The sequence below is a fragment of the Rasamsonia byssochlamydoides genome (genome assembly GCF_041956645.1).
Source record: "Rasamsonia byssochlamydoides strain NRRL 3658 unplaced genomic scaffold VTN77scaffold_15, whole genome shotgun sequence".
NCBI classification, from domain to species: Eukaryota; Fungi; Ascomycota; class Eurotiomycetes; order Eurotiales; family Trichocomaceae; genus Rasamsonia; species Rasamsonia byssochlamydoides.
The window spans coordinates 327859-348835 of record NW_027192398.1 but is presented as its reverse complement, the minus strand read 5'-3'; the positions used below and the strand labels follow the sequence as shown (position 1 = coordinate 348835).

At 49.4% G+C, this 20977-nt stretch overlaps 9 protein-coding genes across 9 annotated transcripts; 3 read left to right on the top strand and 6 right to left on the bottom strand.

Moving 5' to 3' along the window:
• Positions 1–3077: 3077 nt before the first annotated feature.
• On the bottom strand, positions 3078–3404 carry VTN77DRAFT_1968 (uncharacterized protein; the record flags this gene model as incomplete). Its single annotated transcript, XM_069417757.1, has 3 exons — positions 3078–3118; positions 3171–3256; positions 3307–3404. 3 exons carry the CDS (start codon positions 3402–3404, stop codon positions 3078–3080), a joined length of 225 nt encoding a protein of 74 aa, XP_069279754.1.
• A 2260-nt stretch (positions 3405–5664) lies between these two features.
• On the top strand, positions 5665–6516 carry VTN77DRAFT_1967 (uncharacterized protein; the record flags this gene model as incomplete). The annotated part of the gene is made up of 1 exon (XM_069417756.1): positions 5665–6516. The coding sequence occupies one exon, from the start codon at positions 5665–5667 to the stop codon at positions 6514–6516; it is 852 nt and encodes a 283-aa protein (XP_069279753.1).
• A 1576-nt stretch (positions 6517–8092) lies between these two features.
• On the bottom strand, positions 8093–9090 carry VTN77DRAFT_1966 (uncharacterized protein; the record flags this gene model as incomplete). The annotated part of the gene is made up of 2 exons (XM_069417755.1): positions 8093–9022; positions 9085–9090. The coding sequence occupies 2 exons, from the start codon at positions 9088–9090 to the stop codon at positions 8093–8095; spliced, it is 936 nt and encodes a 311-aa protein (XP_069279752.1).
• Positions 9091–9859: 769 nt separating this feature from the next.
• Positions 9860–10700, bottom strand: VTN77DRAFT_1965 (uncharacterized protein; the record flags this gene model as incomplete). The annotated part of the gene is made up of 5 exons (XM_069417754.1): positions 9860–9892; positions 10083–10357; positions 10417–10534; positions 10597–10630; positions 10690–10700. The coding sequence occupies 5 exons, from the start codon at positions 10698–10700 to the stop codon at positions 9860–9862; spliced, it is 471 nt and encodes a 156-aa protein (XP_069279751.1).
• Positions 10701–11129: 429 nt separating this feature from the next.
• On the top strand, positions 11130–11607 carry VTN77DRAFT_1964 (uncharacterized protein; the record flags this gene model as incomplete). The annotated part of the gene is made up of 2 exons (XM_069417753.1): positions 11130–11480; positions 11533–11607. 2 exons carry the CDS (start codon positions 11130–11132, stop codon positions 11605–11607), a joined length of 426 nt encoding a protein of 141 aa, XP_069279750.1.
• A 1230-nt stretch (positions 11608–12837) lies between these two features.
• On the bottom strand, positions 12838–13686 carry VTN77DRAFT_1963 (uncharacterized protein; the record flags this gene model as incomplete). The annotated part of the gene is made up of 2 exons (XM_069417752.1): positions 12838–13157; positions 13215–13686. The coding sequence occupies 2 exons, from the start codon at positions 13684–13686 to the stop codon at positions 12838–12840; spliced, it is 792 nt and encodes a 263-aa protein (XP_069279749.1).
• A 657-nt stretch (positions 13687–14343) lies between these two features.
• On the bottom strand, positions 14344–14829 carry VTN77DRAFT_1962 (uncharacterized protein; the record flags this gene model as incomplete). Its single annotated transcript, XM_069417751.1, has 1 exon — positions 14344–14829. One exon carries the CDS (start codon positions 14827–14829, stop codon positions 14344–14346), a length of 486 nt encoding a protein of 161 aa, XP_069279748.1.
• Positions 14830–15400: 571 nt separating this feature from the next.
• Positions 15401–16219, bottom strand: VTN77DRAFT_1961 (uncharacterized protein; the record flags this gene model as incomplete). Its single annotated transcript, XM_069417750.1, has 1 exon — positions 15401–16219. The coding sequence occupies one exon, from the start codon at positions 16217–16219 to the stop codon at positions 15401–15403; it is 819 nt and encodes a 272-aa protein (XP_069279747.1).
• Positions 16220–17348: 1129 nt separating this feature from the next.
• Positions 17349–20456, top strand: VTN77DRAFT_1960 (uncharacterized protein; the record flags this gene model as incomplete). Its single annotated transcript, XM_069417749.1, has 1 exon — positions 17349–20456. One exon carries the CDS (start codon positions 17349–17351, stop codon positions 20454–20456), a length of 3108 nt encoding a protein of 1035 aa, XP_069279746.1.
• Positions 20457–20977: the final 521 nt, after the last annotated feature.

Here is a 20977-nt window from a genome sequence, read left to right as displayed (position 1 = left end):
GGTGGCATCCCACTAGCACAATATCAAACATATCAGCACATTTAACTTCCGCACAGCATTTCTCCCAGGTAAAATCTACGAGGTGAGGGAGGATGCACACCTTCATCGAGTTCGCAGGCGTAATCTGGCCGAAATCCTGCGTGTTGTTGAGCTGCGTCTCGTAGGCGACGTCGCTTAGCTCGGGGTTGTCTGTTGCGGTGCCGAAGTAGAGCTTGCCGATGGCTTTGGCGGCTGTGTTGAGGCCGTCTGCTTGGCTGTTTGCTCGCGTCTCTCTCATCAGCAGAGTTGATGATGTAGGAGCTAGGTAGGGAATGAAATGTGAAGATTAATGAAGAACATACACCTGTGGCAGGCCATAGCCAGCGATCAATGCCAGCAGGACTGGAAGGTTGCGAACCATCATCTTTGTTGAACCGAATCTGCCAATGCTGAATCGAACAAAGCAATTGTTCTGTTTACAGAGGAATTCGATGAAGATCACTCGTCCCTTTCAAGGGTTTCTATATATACAACTGACCCTGAGAGGAACTCACATCCTGTTTCCAATCCCAATTATTCCCTTTGTCCGGTCTACTTACTCGCTTTATTTAGGCTGAATAGGTAGGAGCAAGCTGCAAGCAAGCAAGCAAGCAAGCAAGCAAGCAAGCAGTACTGTACTGTACGAAAAGCACAGACAGCGCACATGAATCGTAAAGCCAAGAAAAAAAAAATAAAATAAATAAATATCATTATTCCAAACGAAACGATAATTGCTCGTTCCTTCCATGACCGACATTCCGACATGCATGTCGGCTGTCATGTGTTTTTTCTTTCGTGTCTCTGAGCTTATTTATGTACTGCATGTATGCGCCAATCCAGCTTCACGGTCTATATTAAACTTGTTTAACAACAAACCTGGGATTGGTGAATTCAATTGTAAGTAAGACTTTACTGGACGCCACCTGCACGGGCGCTAAAAACAAGGGCGAGGTACTGGATGAATATTAGGGTTGCATCCTGGTTGCATCTATTAATTAACTACTCCATAGTTTAACAGGATATATGCCGGACTTCCCCGCATTATATTATTGCAAAGATAACCTCCCTGCCCACCTTCCAGGCCAGACCAGGCCAGGTAGGGGTCTTAGCTGGCTGGGCATAGTCTATGTGCCAAAAAAAAAGATTGCCGGCTAAATATGTAATGTCTGTTATAGCCTACTGACCCGATCTGACTAGACGTGACGCTATCATACCGGTTGAATTCGTATCTTAAATAACCTTAACTACCGTAACGTCAATCTGCTAGCAGTCTTGATCAATCTGGCTCGTTAGGTTAATTGAATAGGTAGATACATATCACTTACGGATATGTCAAAATTACCTCGGTAGGTCGGGAGGAAGGTAGTAGGAAGAGCAGTCGCGGAACGTCGCCCATATATAGAATAAAATTTTCCGTTTTTATCACATGTAGGTATCTTCTGGCTTGGAGTCAGTTTGTGGCACAATCGAGTTGATTGATTGGAGTGATCTCTGTCATCTGCCATTTACTCTTCTTCTCCTTCTTCAGGAGGATCGGTTTCTGCAGAAGTTTCTCTTGTTTTTTTTTTGTCTTACTAACAGATTTATTCTGCTTGTAAATACGACAGCAGATCGGGGTTATTATAGCTGATGTCAGATTTAGCTAGAAGCCATATACCCCATATACCATACTGCCATGTAGGACAAGGGGGGGTTTCTATAAACTAACTGTTTTGTTATAAACTACTTGTAGAGATGGCCTATATGTATGTAAAGGTTTAATATTTATTCTTAGATCACTTTATATCTAATCTAATTGTAGATTTAAAAGTAATATTTATAAAACAATAAAAAATAATAATAATTACTTCATCTTATTGACTCTTTCTTTCCTTTTTACAATAGATCTATTTCGCCTACAAGATAGCTGATTACGCTTATAGCCAATGTTAGAATGAGAAAAGGATTCATATGAGTTCTTGAAGGTCTTATTTAACTGAGGGGAAGGATTGACAAGGCTAAAATTGTATCTCTTTATGTCATGGAATCATTGTACCTTCTTTCAGCCTTGGTAGTCATACAATTAAATAGTCTGATTTAGTGAAAAGAACAGATCAGACTGGTCAGCACCAGGCTCAGGGCTTAGGTCTAGGGCAAGGGCTGCCGGGTCATCATCTTCAGTAGCGACTTCCGGAACTTCGTCAAGCACAAAGACATCTAATCAATCCATGCACCAGGGATCGCTAGTTCAGGCTCTTCCACCAGTTCCCAGAATTCTCCAGCAAACTCGTCCCTCCAGTTCGAATGATACACCCGCCAATCTTCTGGTGAAGGACCGTATTCGAAACCGATGAAATGAGCCCATATGAACCCAGAATCTCCGCTATCCACCCTGAGGTTGTGGAAATAGTCTACAAATCCCTATCTGTAGAGAGCCTCTTCCCGCTTACCGTACCGAGAGAGATCGACCCCGACGCCGTGTAATTCTCGGGCCCACAGTTGGATGCCCGCTGTGAGGTCGATTCCTCCGTTTCGGGAACATTTCTTTACATTTGTGCACGAGATATCGTCAGTCAAATATAGCTGTGCCCATGACCAACGCCCAAGGAACGTGAGCATCGGTGTGCCTCCTCGACGAGTTATTGTCGACAAGTCAGCTCCGCAGGCCACGGCTGAAGCCAGAAGCTCACGATATCCACTAAGATGAATCTCAGAGTTCACCATCGAAACCCCCAGTCCTGCTGCGATGGTCGGTAACAGTCGTTTATTGGTGGCCTTATCTACATCGGCGTCGCTGATGATGTCTCTGACCATTTCTGGAGGTTGGAGACCCCACCATCCACCTGTGAGGTCTTCCCAAAGAGCGACCCGCCTCGCTAGAGGTTGTTTCCGAAAGGGTGGATAAATGGCATGTAACATTGCTTTCAGAATCTCAGGGTCATCTGCGCCATGCGCATACACTCGCCTTAACAGAGGGCTAAGATCAAGAAAGTCCTCTTCGCTTTCCTGCATGAGCATCATGACCGTCTCCCTCCGAGAATTCATTTCTTCGCTTCGAAGATCCGAGTTTGAGTCGACACTCACCAATGGACTGGGAAGATGCGACATCGCCAATGGAGTACTAGAATGCCCTTAGTCGTCATTCATGCCATAGGAAGAAAACGGGTAGGTACCCCAAGATGGAATCTCTGGCATACGGGTCTGCACCAGCGTCAAGTAATAACCGGCACGCTGCTTTCTCCCCGTAATAGGCAGCATACTTGAGCCTCGTTAATAAACATGACTTCTCGAACACATCGTCTTACTTACATGAAGAGCCGTCCACCCTTTGGTATCGCAATCAAAGACAGAAGCCAGTCCCCCCTGGAGAAGACCCTGGATGCCCACAAGATCACCCTGCAAGGCATATTCAAAGATTAAGGAATCCAATATTGCGAGTCCTCAACCGAAATGTCCATTCAGTCAGAACCCTATCGCTGTATACCTCCCACACTTTCCCGCTCAACCAAGTGGGCAGCACAATTCGAAATTTTGGGTTTGATTTTTGCGAAGTCTATTCCTCGAGTTTACTGCCTTGGGATGGTCAGCTGAGGACAGAGAAACATCAGCCTTCTGGGATGACGGAGCCAGTAATTCTAGCTGGCCCTTGAATTCATCAGTCGACTCTCGACGGTTTGCGATTGGGTGACACTAGTGCATGTGTTAATAAGGAGGCCTGATGATAGAAGAAGATGATGATGATGAAGGGCATTCTCGTGCAACGTTGCAAACAACGAACTGCGATGAACAGAACAAACACAACCTATATAAATGCCAATTCTACCAGTCTTCGCTCTTTCCACTTTTGTCAGACAACTCTCCAGTTCGTGTTTCTTCAACGTAAACCCGATCTAACCGACGACTCTCCGCTTCACAATCTTCCTTTCGCAGTCGCAGACCATTCCATAGAGCGTTTCAACCGCTTGGAGACAGTATTGCGTGCAGCGGTGACGGATCTTCTCATGGGGCAGCGACGATGATGACAATGACGGTCGTAGAGCGTTCACAGCGACAATGTCCTGAAGGAAATCGTTGACAAGCGATATCTCTTCAATCAGGGATCTGATCTCAGCGGGAGCAGATCTGACGGAATCGATGAAGCTCTTGATCTCGACGATCTTGTCTGATAGCTGAATTGCGAATGAGGCAATTCCCACCGCGCCGCTGACCACGCCTATCACCTCTGCCATTCCTTTAGGTATGCACCTAGGTAACTTGACTTTTTACCGGATCTGAAAGCTCACGAAACGATGTATCAGGAGGAAGCAATCTCGATCGAAGAAAAATCCGACAACTAGAAACGAAATAATATAAATAATTCTTTGTTCAAGATTAATTATCCCAGACAAGGCTGTCCACAATTATTGTTTTTTTAGCCTTGCTCAGCCCCTCAATATGCAAGCCGCCCGACACAGTAACCACAGCCACTTAAATAACAACCTATCAGATCGGACGATGAACAAGGCTGGGCTTCAAACTACGCAATAATCATCAAGATGGAAAGGTGCAAATGTAATCCGCATCAGACGGACAACTATGTTAAACTGAGAACTGACCGGGTTGAAAGACCGGCAATAGACTGTTAGCCGTCAAGACATAATCTTGGTTGCAGATTAGGTACCGTGCATACCTAATATCTGATGCTTCACTAGCTAACCAACTGCTGGAACCATATCCACGCGATGGATCCGTGCTAGCTAGGTACAACTTGACTTCTCCCCCGTACGGAGAATAGATAATGTGTCGAAAGCGATAATGAATGTGATTTACCAAGCCAAGATGATCCTCGTTAAAGAATCTACTTAATATATGCAGCTAATGCCATGTACTATACATACAGTACATAGTCACATGGAGACCTAGCCCGGCTGGTTTTTATTTCTCCAGTCTCGAGCTCTTTACCGAGCAGTTCGTCAAAGGTCCCCCGATATACCTGGTCGACTTGTCGTGGAGGACCAGCCGCACGTATTAACGATATCCAGAGTCTGGACTCGGCCATCGAGCGAGTCAAGTTCGACCTGTTTGAGAAGCAGTCTATCAACATGCAATACAGGAAGAAGAATAAATAGACTAAACTAACCTCATTCGAATCAGAAGCCCGCACATACTATCTCAAGTTCATCCTCCACGACTGGGGCGACAATGACAGCCGGAAGATCCTGCGCCAGCTCGCCCCCGTCATTCATGAAGAAGGGCTACTCGAAACTGATCATCGAGGGATTCATTCTGGGCGAACTGCACTGCGCCAGGCTGCCCGCCATGTGGGATTGACAGATGATGGTTCGATGCCCGAGTACGATAAGTTCCAACTCATCAATAACTTGACAAAGCTTGAATCCCAGCTCTCGGCAATCCGATTCCCGGCATATGGCAGTCTGTATCTTCGCTTGTCCTGTGAGGATCTGTCGAGGTATCAGTTACTTGATCAAAGTGTTGATCCCTCGCAATCATACTGCGTGGGTCCGTCTTGTGACCGATCCTATATGCGCGAAAGTTGCGCTTGTTTTGTGAGTGTTGATGCTGATCAAGGACCATGTAAGTTCCCAAAAGTTCCTTTTTTTATTGTTGGGTTAACGAATCGGCAGGACTTCGCTATCAGAATTCGGCAGAGCTCTCGCAAAGCGGGAGATGTCGCGAATTTCCCACAACCCACCACAAAATAATAATTCAGGAGTATTTCATCGTGGCACCATCACAGAGCATGAAACTCTCCTGGAGTATGCTATCCGTCTCATGGATCTACTGGATTCGCATCCCGCCGTATCACAGTCCGCCACACCCATCCTGTGGCACACCGACCTCCACATGGGCAACATCTTCGTCTCACCAAACGAGCCTTCACAGATCGTTTCACTGATCGACTGGCAGTTGACGTGTATATCTCCGGCCTTTCTGCAAGCCGGATGGCCGATATTCCTGGAACCTCCACGGAACTATACCAAGGGGTTGGTGAAGCCCCCGCGCCCGGACAATCTCGAGAAACTGGACGCGGAGGACCGCGCGCTTGCCCTGTACGAGTGGCGACAAGCGAACTGCGCCAAGGCGTACGAAGTTTCGACCTTCCTTGAGAATCGACCAGCTCATAATGCGATGATGAACGCACCCGCTGTTCTTCTCCGAGAGCTCTTCACCCGGTGCAGTGAGATCTCCGAGACAGGCGTCCTTCCCCTCCGCGCATGTCTCATCGAGATCTTCCAGAACTGGACCACATTAGGATTTCCAGCGGAAGAGGAGTGTCCCTATTCATTCACTCCGGTCGAGATCCAGGAGCACGAGGCCCAGTTCAGCGCGTATCAGGCCTGGCATGAGCTGCAGGAGCTGGTGAGGGAGTGTCTGGACACGGACGCAGAAGGGTGGATCGCCCCGGAGGTGGACATCGCGGTGAAATTCGGCCTGTTCGTGGAGCGGTTGGCGGGGGAGAAATCTGTCGACGAGGCGCGGTGGATGTGGCCGTTTACTGAGTTTGAACGAGACGAATAATTCAATATGTTGGATGTCACTGCTGTGTATTAATTAATCCCTACTCACAAATCCTTGAAAAAAAACCCCCTTAACAGAAAATTTATTTGAAAAAGAAAAAGTATAAATAAAAATACTGGTGTAGAAAGAAAGCAGATCGATCATCTTAAAAGTAAAAAGCAAAGACCCGGTAGCAGAGTCCTAAGCTCGCTGTCAAAAATCAGATCAAGATCTAGAAATAATACAAAAGACCTATCTATCAGCCGGTCCTTCTTCACTCAAAAACATACCTCATCATCATGACTCTTTTTGTTTACTTTTTTCTTCTCTGTTCTTGTCTAGGGTCTTAGGTAGAATACGGACTATTCGAATGACTTCTCTATTATTTAGCCAGCTCATCTATCTACCTAGTCCATCTCAAACGCGTCAAACACTGTAAGTACCATACAAAATGAAGAAAAAAATTTTTTTAAAAAAAATGAATGTATCCACCAGGAATGAGACATGTCCCTAACTATCCCTAACTGGAGAAAAAAAAAGCATCCCATAATAATATTACTAGTACCTTGGCAATAATATTATATGTGGAAGTTTTCCTTTTTTTTTTAATAAGGACAGTGCGAAGAACGATGGAAAAAAAATTATATTTACCACCCGTAACTAGACGCTCCATCTATGGCCAAGTCTCTCTTAAGAAGGCTTAAGAAGACAAAGAGATGAAACGCAAATGCTGGGATGGATGTGACATTGTAAATAATAGGTAGGTTCATTGAATCAGTTTTTTTCGTTTCAGAGGAAAAAAAGGAAGGGGAATGAATAAATAAGTACCTAACCTAAGTGGGTGGTGTGGAAGGAAATTCATACGTATGTGTAGAGTCATCGATGTCGATCGATGTCATGTCGTCTACCTAATGTTTTGTATGATTGTATCCATGGGTGGTGGATGTGTTGCCTGCCTAGGTACATACCTAGGTACACAGTACATTACCTAAACTTTGTAGTACATGTAGGTAGCTATGGAGTTATGCAAGCCTGATTATATGACGATAATGACTTGATGTTATGGCACCTTAAGTACTGGACTAAACTGGTGATGAAAGTTGAATTCCATCGTGCTGTGTATGTATACAGCACAGCTCTTGTAATATTGGTCGTCTTGCACAGCACCAGGTGCAGAGAACGTGAAGTGCATCACATTAAAGTATAGATCAATCTCATTACGAATAAACCCAACGCGTCTCTAATTACACTGCGGACAGGCGACAAGGAAAGGAGAAAAAAAATATAACGTGTCCAGCAGACAACTGCAATAAGATACACGAAAAAAAGAAAACCACGCAACTCAACGCCACCCAACCATCCGCCCACACCGATCAGCACCGAACCATTCTGAATGCACGTCACAGATAAGAATAAAAATCATTAGAGATATAACAGACCCAGACCACTGCTCTCACCCAGCGGCCAGACGCCTGGATCATATGCATGTCGAAAAAGGAAAGAAAGAAAAAAAGACGTAAAGAAGCAGAGGTCCCCGAAATTAGTACTTGACTATCATTTCAAGCGCAAAGACGACGGATATAAGAGAGTACTCTCGCTATACCTCCATCGTGTCCGCAATCTCCTCGCTCATCGCGCGAACCGCGCCCTTGCCCCCCGACATGCGCGATTTCGAAGGCTTGGCCTCTTCTTCGTCCTCGTCGAGTCCGTCGCGATCCCCAAGCCAATACCGAGCGCGCTTTTTGGCGCTCACATCCGGCGTGAGGTAGCCGTCATCGAACGTTCTCTTCCCCATCGGCGTACCCAGTCCGTCGAATGGGTCGGGGTCTGCGTGGCTCAGGATCGGAATGCCGCGCAGATAGATATAGCAGACGCGCTTCCGCGTCTTGTTGAAAAAGAAATAATTATGACTCCAGATCGCCCCGTCATCGTCGTCATGCATGCCCTCTTCGGGCGAGTATGAGAAGATGGCGCAATCGTTCAGAGACATCTGCTCGTCAATGATCCTCCACATCCGAGGCCCCCAGACAGTAGAGCAACCAGGACTGTAGGAACCAGAGTATGAGTGCGGCGACGGAGGAGTGCCGTCGCCACGCAGATTTGGACGAAGATTGTACAGAGTCATGTCGATGGTATTCATCACTTTCTTCAGGTTCCGCTCGCGGCGGAAATCCGTGGGTCGCAGCACATGGCTAAAGTCGTAGTCGGGATGGCTCGCGTTCAGTGTCGCGATAAGATAAGCAAACGTCCGACGACTCGAGTGCTCGCTGAGAGGGCCAAAGGGGCTGGACCGCGACAGGTTGAGCGAAACCGCGGCATCCGACGCGTTGGGAGGGGACAGCGACGCTGAGAGACGGAGGAGCGATTCGTATTGCGATTCCAACGACTGCTCGATGCGGTTGTACAGCTTGCGATCATCCGATGCGGCCTTGGTGATATACAGGTCACATCCTCCGACAACGTGGCAATCAGCGGTATCGAAGTTGAGGGCACTCGACACCTCTTCGATTTCAGGAAGTGGAAGATACTGCGATTTGAACATCATATCAGTCTCACGCTTTCCATCAAGTTTAGTTTAGGGTGTAATACCTTCATCCCGAAGTGATGCGCTGGTGCTGCGCGAGCAGAAACGGAGGCAAAACTGAGTCAAATCACTTCCTCGCAGACAGTCGGATTCGATCGATGCCACAGGCAGTGCGGCTGGCAACTGTTCACCGAGGTGAGGTGGTGCTTGTAGTTTGTCAGGAGCGATCCGAACCACCTGCGTTGAGCGCGACGACCGGCGATAAGGTGTTCCCGGCTGGCTGCAAGGACAAGCTTATGCGATCGACGGGGCCAGACGACGGACGTCTAGCAGGAAGTAACCGCGATGGAATGAGCCATGTCACAGAATCCCAGTGAAGACGAGCAGGGGTGAATGGGAGGATGGAGAGGGAAGGAGGGATGGATGAGAGTGACGAGGAGGCCGATGAGGTGATGCGGCATCAGCCACAAGAGGGTGACACGACGACAGGGTGGAGGTGAGACGTTGCGCCCGCCGAACGGGTGCTGTCACGTGATACCCGGGCCTCGGCCAGTGATATCACGCGCCTACTTCACATGGACGAATCCGGACGCAAGCAAAGGTGAAACACGAAGGGAGTGATGGATTCTCCAGGGCACGCTGCTCCAGCATTCACTGCAACCCGGTGGCTTTCAAGTTGAGGAGGAGTTGTTCCGTATCCTGAAGCAGCCAAAGTGGTCTCAATTAGTATCTCACGCAGTAGAACCCTAGTATCATGACACCTATGTACGCCGTAATGCCAGCAGAACACGCCCGAAACTGAAGAACAACAAACGCAGATGCAGACCTGCTGCCTAGATGTTACATGATCTTGGTCACAGTATCTTCCTCCACCTGAACGACGAGATTAATTAGCTCGATGTCGAGACGGCGGAATTGAGCTGTGCCAGATGCCAGACAAGGGGACGATATATATTCTAATGATGAAGGTAGAGGAAGGAACAGATGGATACAGCCAGGTATTCACCACAAGTGGAGGGAAGATCAAGGTCTCGAGGGGTGCGTGTCAAGAGTCGTCACTCACCTCCATGTCTTCCAGACTGTCCTGCTGGCTGATGCACCTCAACACATTCTTCTTGCTACTCTCCTGCATCTCCCCCGCGAGTAACAGCTCGTCCAAGATGAAGTATGCTTTCTGGAAGTTGAAGATGATGTCCAACTCGCACACGTTGCCGTAGTATTTGTCCATCTGCTCGACGTAGCGATGCACGATCTCTAGGGTGATGAGCTCGTTGTCGGTGGCAGAGCAGCCCGCAATGAAGAAGAGGGACGCGTAGCGACGGTAGACGATCTTCTGATCTGCAGAGACGAAACCAGTCAGCCCAGTGTACACCTTGTCTTGTTTGCAGGCATCGAACCTTTGTATTCAAGGAAGTTGCACATGCGTGTGCGCCGCGAGAGGACCAGTTGTGAGACATCTTTGACGATCTTGGCTTTTTCCTTGGGCGAAAGAGTGGAAAACCACTTGGCAAGGCGCTGTGCAGGGTTTGCGTGAGCATAAGCAGTCAGGTAGGGGGGTGGGCCACGAGGCGACATACTACTTTGCCCTGCCTCGACAGCAGGATCAGATAGCTGGGAGAAGCATTGTCAGAACAGGTTAGGGAGGAAGAGTTCGAGAGTGCATCACTCACTGAATCGCCATAGTGTACTCAAGGGATGTAAAATCAGCTAGCGAAAAGTGGTGTTTGTGGGAAACGTCCAGTGGAGGTCAAAAAATGAGCGGGCGGCGGCGCTTGGATTTGACAAGTTACAGTACGGAGGATTAGTTCTACGACGAGGGGTTCGCGCCCCACGCCAGCCAAGCCGGACAGGAAAAACCGGCAATTTCTCCCAAATCACGGAATCAAAGAGTGGATTTGTATTTACAAGATCTCCTATAATTATTGTGATTTCCAATCCCCTGAATAGACACTATGTCACCTTGTGCCCCCCGAAGGCCTCATCGACAGCAGGGAGATGGCAGCGTGACTGGATACGCTACGGAGCTTAGGCTTTGCCTAGCCTAGTCTAGCGGGGATCCCGTTGAGGCTCCGAATCGCTTAACCAATCAACCACGGTGTTCCACGGAAGTATGATTCAGAACCCACAAGGCGATGAAAAAGGCCTGGTATCACAAAATGTCCTTTATAAAATTTTCAGGCTCGTCGTCTATCATCCAATAAAGCATGTTAGCTCAGTGGAGGAGCGCCGGGCTCATAACCCGGAGGTCCTTGGATCGAAACCAAGACATGCTAGGACGTTTCTTTTTTACTTTCTAAAGTGCTTTTCTTTTCTGGTTGTCAACACAGTATATGTTTTCATTCCTTTTTTTTATGCATCCAGGTCTTATTGCTTGTTTCTTGTTTCTTATTTTTTTTTTGCAGTTATGAACTCAAAGACTGAGCTTGTACCCCTGATGGTGGATAGACACTCTACTTGCCTCGTATATATAATCTTGGATGTGTGATGTCATTGCTATAGCTGACCACGTTTAGAGGCTACTTGACTACGAGCAAGACATTAAGACCGAGATCCTCAAAGACCGTCTACTTCCCTCACCAGCTCAATAAAATCCTCGTCTCCAGCTTCTGCTAATTTGCGAAATTCAGGCATGTGAAGCTGCAGCCATTCCTGCTCTTCTCCGGTCTGTGAACAAAAGTACAGACAGTCAGCATTCACGTTTAGACAGCATACAAACCAAATTACCGTCGAGTTGATTTATTCAACTGGCCAGCAGCGACATGACTGACCTTTGGCCTCGCAATCCCCGCCTCCAAAGCCGTCGTTAGAACCCCCATCACCCACACCGTCCTCAGTCCGCGTTCTGGATCTTTGTCATCCCCGACGATACGCTCCCACACGCGGACGATATCCCGGCAGTGGTCGTTGTAGGTCTCGACGGATCGATTGCTGCCCGCTCGAGTCCTCACAATGATGCGATTGTATTTGCGTCGTATCCCGCCACGGAACACGACCTGGTGGCTGACGTCGGTGTAGCGGACATTTATGAAGAAGCGGGGGGTGTGGAATCGCTGGACGTGGAGATCCGTCAGTGCGATGGCCAGTTGCTCTTGTTGGGTCTCTGTGAGCGGGGCGACGTGTTCGATGTCGTAGAGGGGCATGTTTGCAGGTCTCACGAAGAGTTTGATAACTCTTATAGGTCTAACAGGACAGTGATAATGCAGTTATCTGTGATCTGGAAAATTGGACTTGAGCGTGCCAGGACAACATTCCTGTCTTATACAACGTCTGGTGCATGACCCCTCTTATGACCCGTCTTGTGTCAACAGAGAAAGTCGAGAACGACAGTAATTCCGCGGTAATAAGTCACTCTTTGCAACCTAAGTATATAATTGTCAATACTACAGACAACTACATAGACTCTCACTACACCCTTCTATTACTGCAAAATGATTCCTCCTGGGTAGATGACAAATCGGTGTCTCGGCCGACAATCCCCCGCTTTCTCGTACTTCCCAAAGGGGAATACAGATTGGTCAGCAGGATTCAAGAATCCTATTGCCGAGGTATCTCTAAATATCCAACGCTGTCAGGCTTATGCGCCAGCAAATTGTCTGTTATGCTTTTCTAATTTACCTCGGCAGGAATTGTTGGTCCGCTCGGCTGAGACATATCAATATGCTTAGTACGGATTTGATGATGTATCCAAATAGACATTGGATATACGTCTGTCTTATCCTGGAACAATCATCCAATCTGCGGCTTAGTGACAGACATGATACCATACAATGTATACTTGAACGGAAATCAGATGACATCGAAGACTTTCTTGCTATCCTTCATCCCGTTACTCCAGTGAAGCCATCATCAGCCGCGATGATCGCCCCGTTGATGATCTTGGCAGATGCCGCTGAACTGACATATACAGCCAGCTCAGCCACGTCATTCAAGTCCAATATCCGCATGTCGAGGGCCCCTCGCAACCGCTCCATCAGCTGGAGGCCTTCCATGTTGACGCCAGCGCGCATCGCGTCCACGATATTCGTCCTCATTCCACCCAGCATCAGGGCGTTGCAGCGGATGCCCTTCTTGCCGTAAAAGGCAGCCGTGTGTTTGGTGAGGCCATCTAGACCATGCTTGCTGGCAGTGTATGCAGCTCCTACGATTCACAAAAGGTTAGAAGAAACCCATCGGAGTGAAAGGAAGAATTGCATACCAGCCATCGCGCCAGAGTGACCGGCCAAGGAGGAGATGTTGAGGATCGACCCTTTGGGCTCCGGCTGAGCGAGCATGATACGCACAGCTTCTTTGCTCAGGAGATACGGAGCGGTCAGGTTGACGGCAATCACCTTGTCCCACAGCGCACGATCCAGATCGCCGACGGGATCGAAGCGATCCATGATGCCGGCATTGTTGACCAGGATATCCAGCCGGTTGAACTCCTTGGTGATTTCGCTGAAGAGGTTCTGAATGGATTCTTCGGACGTGATATCTGCGGCGACCGCCCTGAGGGTGCCCTTGACGGACAGTTCGGCAGAGGCCTCCTTCAGACGCTCTTCGTGGATGTCGCAGATGACCACATTGGCCCCAGCTTCGAGGAATTTGGCCGCGATCACTTTTCCCAGCCCTCCTCCTGCGCCGGTGACGAGGACCGTCTTTCCTGACAGTGACTTCTCCGGCGTTGTCATCTTGACGACCAGTGATCGATCAATCGAATGCGCCAGTCGCTTGAACGGATTCTTGGGAGGTGAAAAATACGGGCCATAATGAAGACTGCATGTGGTGCACTAGATATATATATTCACCAGAGAGATACCTAGCTAGCCCTGTAGACAAGTGACAAAGCCAAATTGAACTAATTAATTTTAGCGGGTGGTGATACTCTTGCCCCGCAGTCACTCTCAGCGACTTGACTCAATTGAAGATTTCCGTCCTTGTCGAGGTCTAGCAATGCTGGCGTTTCCCAATGAAATTGCATGTCGGAGGGTAAACAGTCGGCTCGGATCCCTTGACATCCGAGTGCCGCGCATGACCTTAACTTTAGTCGCTGATGCTCGGGCGCCAAGGATCCCGTGAAGATACGTATAGATGAATTTCACGTACATATACGGAGTACCTCAAGCTCTCAGACAAATGAATAAACGACCATTAATACTAGTTTGTTCATAAGCGCAGTTATATATCTCCGTGCATCACCGTATGGAGTCCGTTCGGATTGTGGGAGAGGACACGTATGTACATGTACATACGTACGATCAATCCGCTGGAGCCACACTATGATGTTGGGCTGTTGCACAGCATAGAATTTACGTCAAACGTTGCTCCCTCTCGAGACCTTGAAACTGCTACTCTGGCTTCTGCGCGGTGATAACCAGAAAATCAAACAGGGGATGGACGTCTTTCCGCTGCACGTCCACCCGCACCCCCGCATAGACGGCAACTCCTCCTTCGACCATCCCAGAACCTCCGTGAACAGCGCCAGCGTGAAGGCTTCCACCCCCTCGATAAAATTGATGCTCGTGAGGGTTCCAATCTCCTTCAGTCGCGGGTCCTTGGGCCAGGGACCGATGGGCAACTTGAACCTCTTTCGTGAACCCGGCATCCTCGACCCAGCCCTTGATCGACAGTGCGGGGTCCATGGTGCGGCTGATCTGATCACAGGCGTCCATAAGACCGTTCATCATCTCGACCATCTTGTTGTCCGGCGTGAATGAGTCGTCCTCCGAGTAGAGCGTGTTGGCCGACTCTTGAAACTCGATCCAACCGCCCGGCTTCAGGTGGTCATAGCACTGCTGCACCAGCCGGGGCCAGTCGCGGATCGAACCCGCCATGTACCGACAGTGGATATAATCATAAGGCTGCGGCTCCAACCAGTCCTGTTCCACGTCGTCGACGATGAACTTGACGTTAGGAGGCACCCACTGGGGTTGGATTGGGCTGAGATCGTTGTCCCCGATGACGCTCGCTTGCGGATACAGATCGCCGAACTGGATGGGCCAGATGCCCGTGCTGTTCCGATGTCGAGGATCCGCAATCCGTCATCCGGATTGATGGGGGCCAGGAACAGTCGGTCGTTGAGCAGCCGGAAGAATACGTGGTGGATCATGTCGAGCCGGTCCTGCTCGGGCTCATTGTTGGGGAACTGATAGCTGCCAGATTCGTAGCCGTGATAGCGGCGCCCGTGCTTCCATTCATGCTTCAGTACGCTCGGGGTCAACGACATAGAGTACGAGGATGATTCGTCGCCATACGCCGAGTCCACGTCTTCGTCCACATCCACTGCGGGTTCCGTGACGGCGAATCACCTTGTCCCAGAACACACGATCCAGATCGGCGACGGGATCGAAGCCATCCATGATCCGACAGTGACGCCGGTCATCCTTATTCACCGTATTCGGCTTTTTACTGAGATATTGAGAAGTACTCGCTCACAAAGAATTCCAGCTCCTGAACACTGAACGTCAGTCCCGTCGTTGGGACATGTGCTGGTAGGACATCGAATATGAGATTGATTGGAAGAACTAAGGGTGCACCAGTAAGAGTCGGAGTACCATCAGGCTGCATGGCAAGCGTTAAAGATTGCATACACGTGGGCCGGTGAGTATTCTGTCCATGGACTGGCCTGGGGTTCGGCTGCCGCTCCCACCGTTCCAGTTCAAGAATCCTTTGGTCGTATCTGATATGAATAAGAACCACGATATGAACCTCTCCATTTGTTTTGGTCAGCCAATGATGAGCGTCGCTTCTTAATTGATTCATCGTCTCAGATAGGCCAGCCTCAACGACCAATGTTGCTTTATCATCTCCCCCACTTCTAGTATTTCGAGGCTTGAAACAGTCATCAGGCTCCTTAGATCGGCCAGTGCCCTCATCACGTCCAGTCCCAATAGACTTTATATCAGAACGTGTTATGCCCACACTTCTACAATGTTCAAGGAACATTTCTCGGAATTCCGTAACAACGAGATCATGACGCTTGCTTGCGAATTTAACGATCAACTTTTCATTGCTCTTATTGTAATGAAGCCGCATCTCGGGAAGGTCGCGCCAATTTTTGTCCAGCGAAGCAATGACCTGGGGCTTAATCAGCTCAGCAGCGATATACTGAGGACCATTCCCATCTTTCCAAGCACTGTAGGACTCATCGAGGAATTTCCTGAACTTGGGATAGGTTGTGAATGCGTGACGATCCCTGTGTGGAATCGCGTAATCGGCAGACATTATCCGACACCGCGGTACGGGACTGCTCTACTGATACTTCCGTTCCCATGTGGGCCAACATCACTTTGGCAAGTCGAAAGCTCAGAGACAGTGATTCGAATCTGAATAGAGACAGGGCAAAGGAAGAAGATGATATGAATGAAGGTAAGTACTTGAGGCGAGCAGACGCGGAGGAAAGACCACGATGGAGTTGCGACGTGCGGAAGGCTGAAGCGACTGACCACGCCACTTGCCTGATTCGGGTGCCGATCGGGTATGGTACGGTATTGTGACAGAACGTGGCGGTGCATTGGTCTGTCAAAAGGATTCTCCTCTGCGGGGGATCCGCGGTAATACCAAAACGGTGGAAATAATGGGCAAGGCAGGCGGTGTCCCGGGGAGTCGGAAGGGAGACAACCCGCGATCATACGATTTTCACCTTCCCAATCGATGTAGCGAACGACAGTGACAAGCCTCTTTTTCGATGTCTCTCTTGCCCTTCTTTTCCTGCAAGCCCCAGGTTTTCAGACTCCTGCTGCTATGGGAAGCGGATTATGATTCAGATCGAGGCTGACTGTTAATTTCATTGGTCAATACCCCTGAGGAACCCATTTCGTGTTTCCGAGGCGCGTACCTCACTAAAAGCTATCAACGCGGACTGCTTACATCAACCTGCGCTGGGGGGAAATACTATGCCTAGAGCATGGGTTCAACAACCATCTAACCCAACAAATCGTTGACACCAGCAGATTGCTACTACCATATGGTCCTCATGCCCTTGTTCTGAAGATGGTTGAAGACCCCTGAAGGCCCTTGGGATCAATTGTTTCCCTCCACCACTCGTTTTAACCCTACTATCATTCAATCAGACAAGAAGCTGCCAGAGACATCCGCGTTCTTTGGCTTTTGATGGTTCTGCATCTCGTCCTTTGATCTGGAGATTCTTCATACATTTCACTTCACTTCAGCCTGGAGTCTCTCCAGTATCATCGTCATAGTCCAGCACAAGCACATCTTTTGATTTCGCCGACCTTAACCTGTCCTACCTCTTCCGTTGTTCTAACATACTGAATTGGATCAATTATCATATTTTAACTGTTTCTGAGGGTTTCCGACTTTCAAGTGCCGTCATATCCTGTGATCAACTCGGATGACAACTTCTTCCGTCGTAGATGGCGGTTTCGAACCGCCGTCCTCCCCCGTGGGAGGATCTGCGACCCGATCAGACGAGCCTTCATTGACCAGCGGCCCTGCAAATGATCTCGAGCAGGACTGGTCTCAATGGATGCGGTGGGACTGGGATGACATAACCTCTCAGACCAAGTCGAATCACGATCCTTCGAACTCCGGGCTGGTCCCAGATCCTATATCAACCAACATCGAGAACATGGATTTCTCAGCCGATATCTCACCGCCTGCTTCTTTCCCAGACCTAAGTCGTGACTGGGATTCATCCATCCTCCAGGGTAGGAGACACATCGCTTCCTCCTCGTCCTCATACTGGAAAGGACGGGATTTCAAGAACCCATCGATCAGCCTGTCACCTCAATCCAACAGCCCGCAAACCCGAAAAAGGAAGATGACCAGCGACGATGACGGCTCCGCCGGAGTGGAGGATGATTCGCCACCAGAATCGAAGAAGTTACCGGCAAAGAAGCGATCTCACAACGTGATCGAGAAGCGATATCGAGCCAACCTGAATGAGAAGATCGCCGAACTCAGAGACAGTGTTCCCAGCCTGCGAGCGATGGCAAAGCAAGGCAGTGGAGGCTCTCCTGCCGATGACGATGCCGATGGCGCACCGTCGGTAAACAAGCTCAACAAGGCGTCCATCCTCTCCAAGGCCACCGAGTACATCCGCCACTTGGAATTGCGGAATAAGCGTCTTGAAGAAGAAAACAGGGAATTGAAGGAGAGGCTGCGACAATTGGATAAAGCAATGGATCAGAGCGCCACCGTCTCGGCTTCCTCCCCTGGCAGCTACACGGGGACTCTGGATTCCAGTATAAGCTCCCCTCCAAGTGTTTTCTCTCCTGTGGAAGAAGCGTCGGCAGTTCAGAAACCGACCAGTACGCTTCACCCTCCGGAGGGATTGCTCAAAGTCCCCGATTATATCAAGCAGATGCGGGCATCCGCAGCTACGCAAGGTGCCTTTGCAAAGTCTTATATCCAAGACGACCGCAACACCAAGAGAGGACCAGAAGGTGATGGAGGCGGAGGTCGACGCCTGGGATTGACCAACAAGTTTATGCTCGGTACTCTTGCCGGGTTGATGATCGTCGAAGGTATCAGCACTCAGAAGAAGACGGAATCGACCGACAAGGGGCTGCTCGCAGTCCCCTTAAGCTTTTGGAATGACATGGTTTTGGCTTATATCAGATCCTGGCAGGCAAACCTGAATATGGGTTCTTGGAATTCATGGCAGGTTCGAGCTATCTTCCACTTTCTTCTGACTGCGGTTGTTGTCGTTGGCTGTGCCTTCGTCGTCTTCCTCTATCTGTTCAACTCGCGACCCGGGTTCCAACGCAGTTCACCGAAAACAGCCTGCGTTTCTGCAACGGCGATGACGCCATCTGCATTCAGGAGACAGGCGTGGCTGACCAGTATCCAACGAGTGGGTGTTCCACGTCACCGGTTCTTCCTCGAATGGTTCGCAGTCACCTGCCGGTGGATTGAGTACACACTGGGGTGCGTCTTGGGATGGAAACTGTACTCCTGGATCACTGGAATCACCGAAGAAGATGAGAAAGGTCGGGTCAAGACTTGGGACATTGCCATTGACGCTCAGCTGGCGGGTGGTGATGCCGAAGTGAGCAAGTCCCGGTTGGTTCTTACGATTTTCGCCGCAGGCACTCTGCCACGAAGCCCGGAGAGAATGATGTTGAAAGCTCTCCATTGTCGTATATTGCTCTGGAGACTTGGCGAGCCAGGCTCGTTCGTCTTTCGGGTTGCTAACGATGTTGCCCGGCTGTTGGCGACATACCAGTGGGGTCTGGCGAGGAAGATGAATCGATCATTGCCCAAGGACCATCCAGATTCTCTACCCAGCCATCTTGCTGCTCTGGTGGAGAGGGAATGTGACGAGGTCATGATTGATTCGGTCATCCAACGTGCCGCGAATCTCACTTGGAATCGGCCCACACAAGAAGCAACCGACGACGATGAAGCACTTCTCGATGTTGTCGTGGAGGACCCGGCCATTCGATCTTGCTTGGATTCGCTCGCGGCATGGTGGTCCAGTCATGTTTTACAGCGTGCATTGCTCCGGTCCTTCGAGGTTGGGCACGGCCCTTCAACGGAGAAGACTCGGGATCTCCTGCGGGCGAAGATCGACCTTGCGCTGAACGTGGCTCCGCGGCCATCTGCTGCATACACCCGTGCGCTGGTCATGAAAGCTGTCTTCTTCGAGGAGGATAGGATTCGAAATATTGGGGCGGTTCTTGCTGCGTTGCCCTCCAAGAAAGATAAGGATAAACAGACTCAGGCTTCGAATTTTCTCGACTCGTCCATCCCAGTTTCTGTGCGCGAGGAAATCGCGATAGCCGTGCGCTGCGCGATGATTATCGCTATCATCAAAGCGCGAGCGACCAACGACAATTCTTTGCCGTCTTATTTGACCGTTCGCAAAGCTATTACCTGGTTCAACCAGCTTCCTTTGGACCCGGTCGAGCTGACCTTGGTTGGGTTTGCCGCTGTATATCACCTGCTACATGTCGTCACCAACTATGGTGATCTCCTTTCTGCCTCCTCTTCATCATCATCTGAGTCTTCATCTCCCGTGTCGTCGCCGCCCTCGTCAGGCGGTCCAACCCCAGCGTCGACAGTATCGTGGGCGGACGACGAGCGAGACCGCAAGCCGAGCGCAACACACAAACGCACTTGTTCTGACAGTATCGGCGAACCGACACCGCAGTACGGCCGTGTGGCCGAAGATCTGATGTACTGGGCCCGGCACGCCTACAACCCTGCATTCTACGGGTTTACGAACAACCTCATCGACACCGTGGAAGCGGAGTGTATTGCCGTGTGCAAAGAAGTGGGGCTTGATGTTGCCGACCATGCACAGTCGGTCAAGTCCAGTTTGCGGAGGATCATCAAAGCGGAGCGGAAGCATCGCAAGAACGCTGGTCGTGCCGCGGAATCGGAGGATTCGAGGGACAAGGGCAATCGCCGGCACAGCTTAGAAAGCAACGATACCGGGTATGGGAGTAGCAGCCAGGGAGACGATCGCCGACAGAGCACGACGCAGTCACTATAACTAATCACGCGGTAGCCCTGTTTCTTCCTTTATTCATGCCTATATGATGTTATGTTATGTGGTGTAATAACTGTCAATACTTACGGATTCATTCAGCCTCTTCCCTCTGCTTCGTCGGAGTCAGATTGGTGTGGTGTCCTTCTTTCTTTTACGGCGAAAAATGGGAGGTGTCCTGCTCAGATGGTTATCTTTTTCTTTCTCTTTCCTTTGGTCCAGGGAACTGTCTGTTTTCAGGTATGTAGATAGGTGAATAGGTTTTAATTCAGGGCGAACCTCGAGGACCCATTTGAACTATATCAGAACCATACCAGAGCTCTACATAAGATAAAGGGAAGGAAACGAGCGAAGTAAGCGAGTGACTTTAGGATCTAGTTATAGGATACAGCCTATAGATATATGTCAACAGGTCTAGACGATGAAGACGATCGATCTACTACAGTACTTTTTTTTATTTTTTTTTATTAGACTAGAACAAGAACTCCTTCCTATCTAGGTAGGTATCTTGACAAAACTAAACTAAA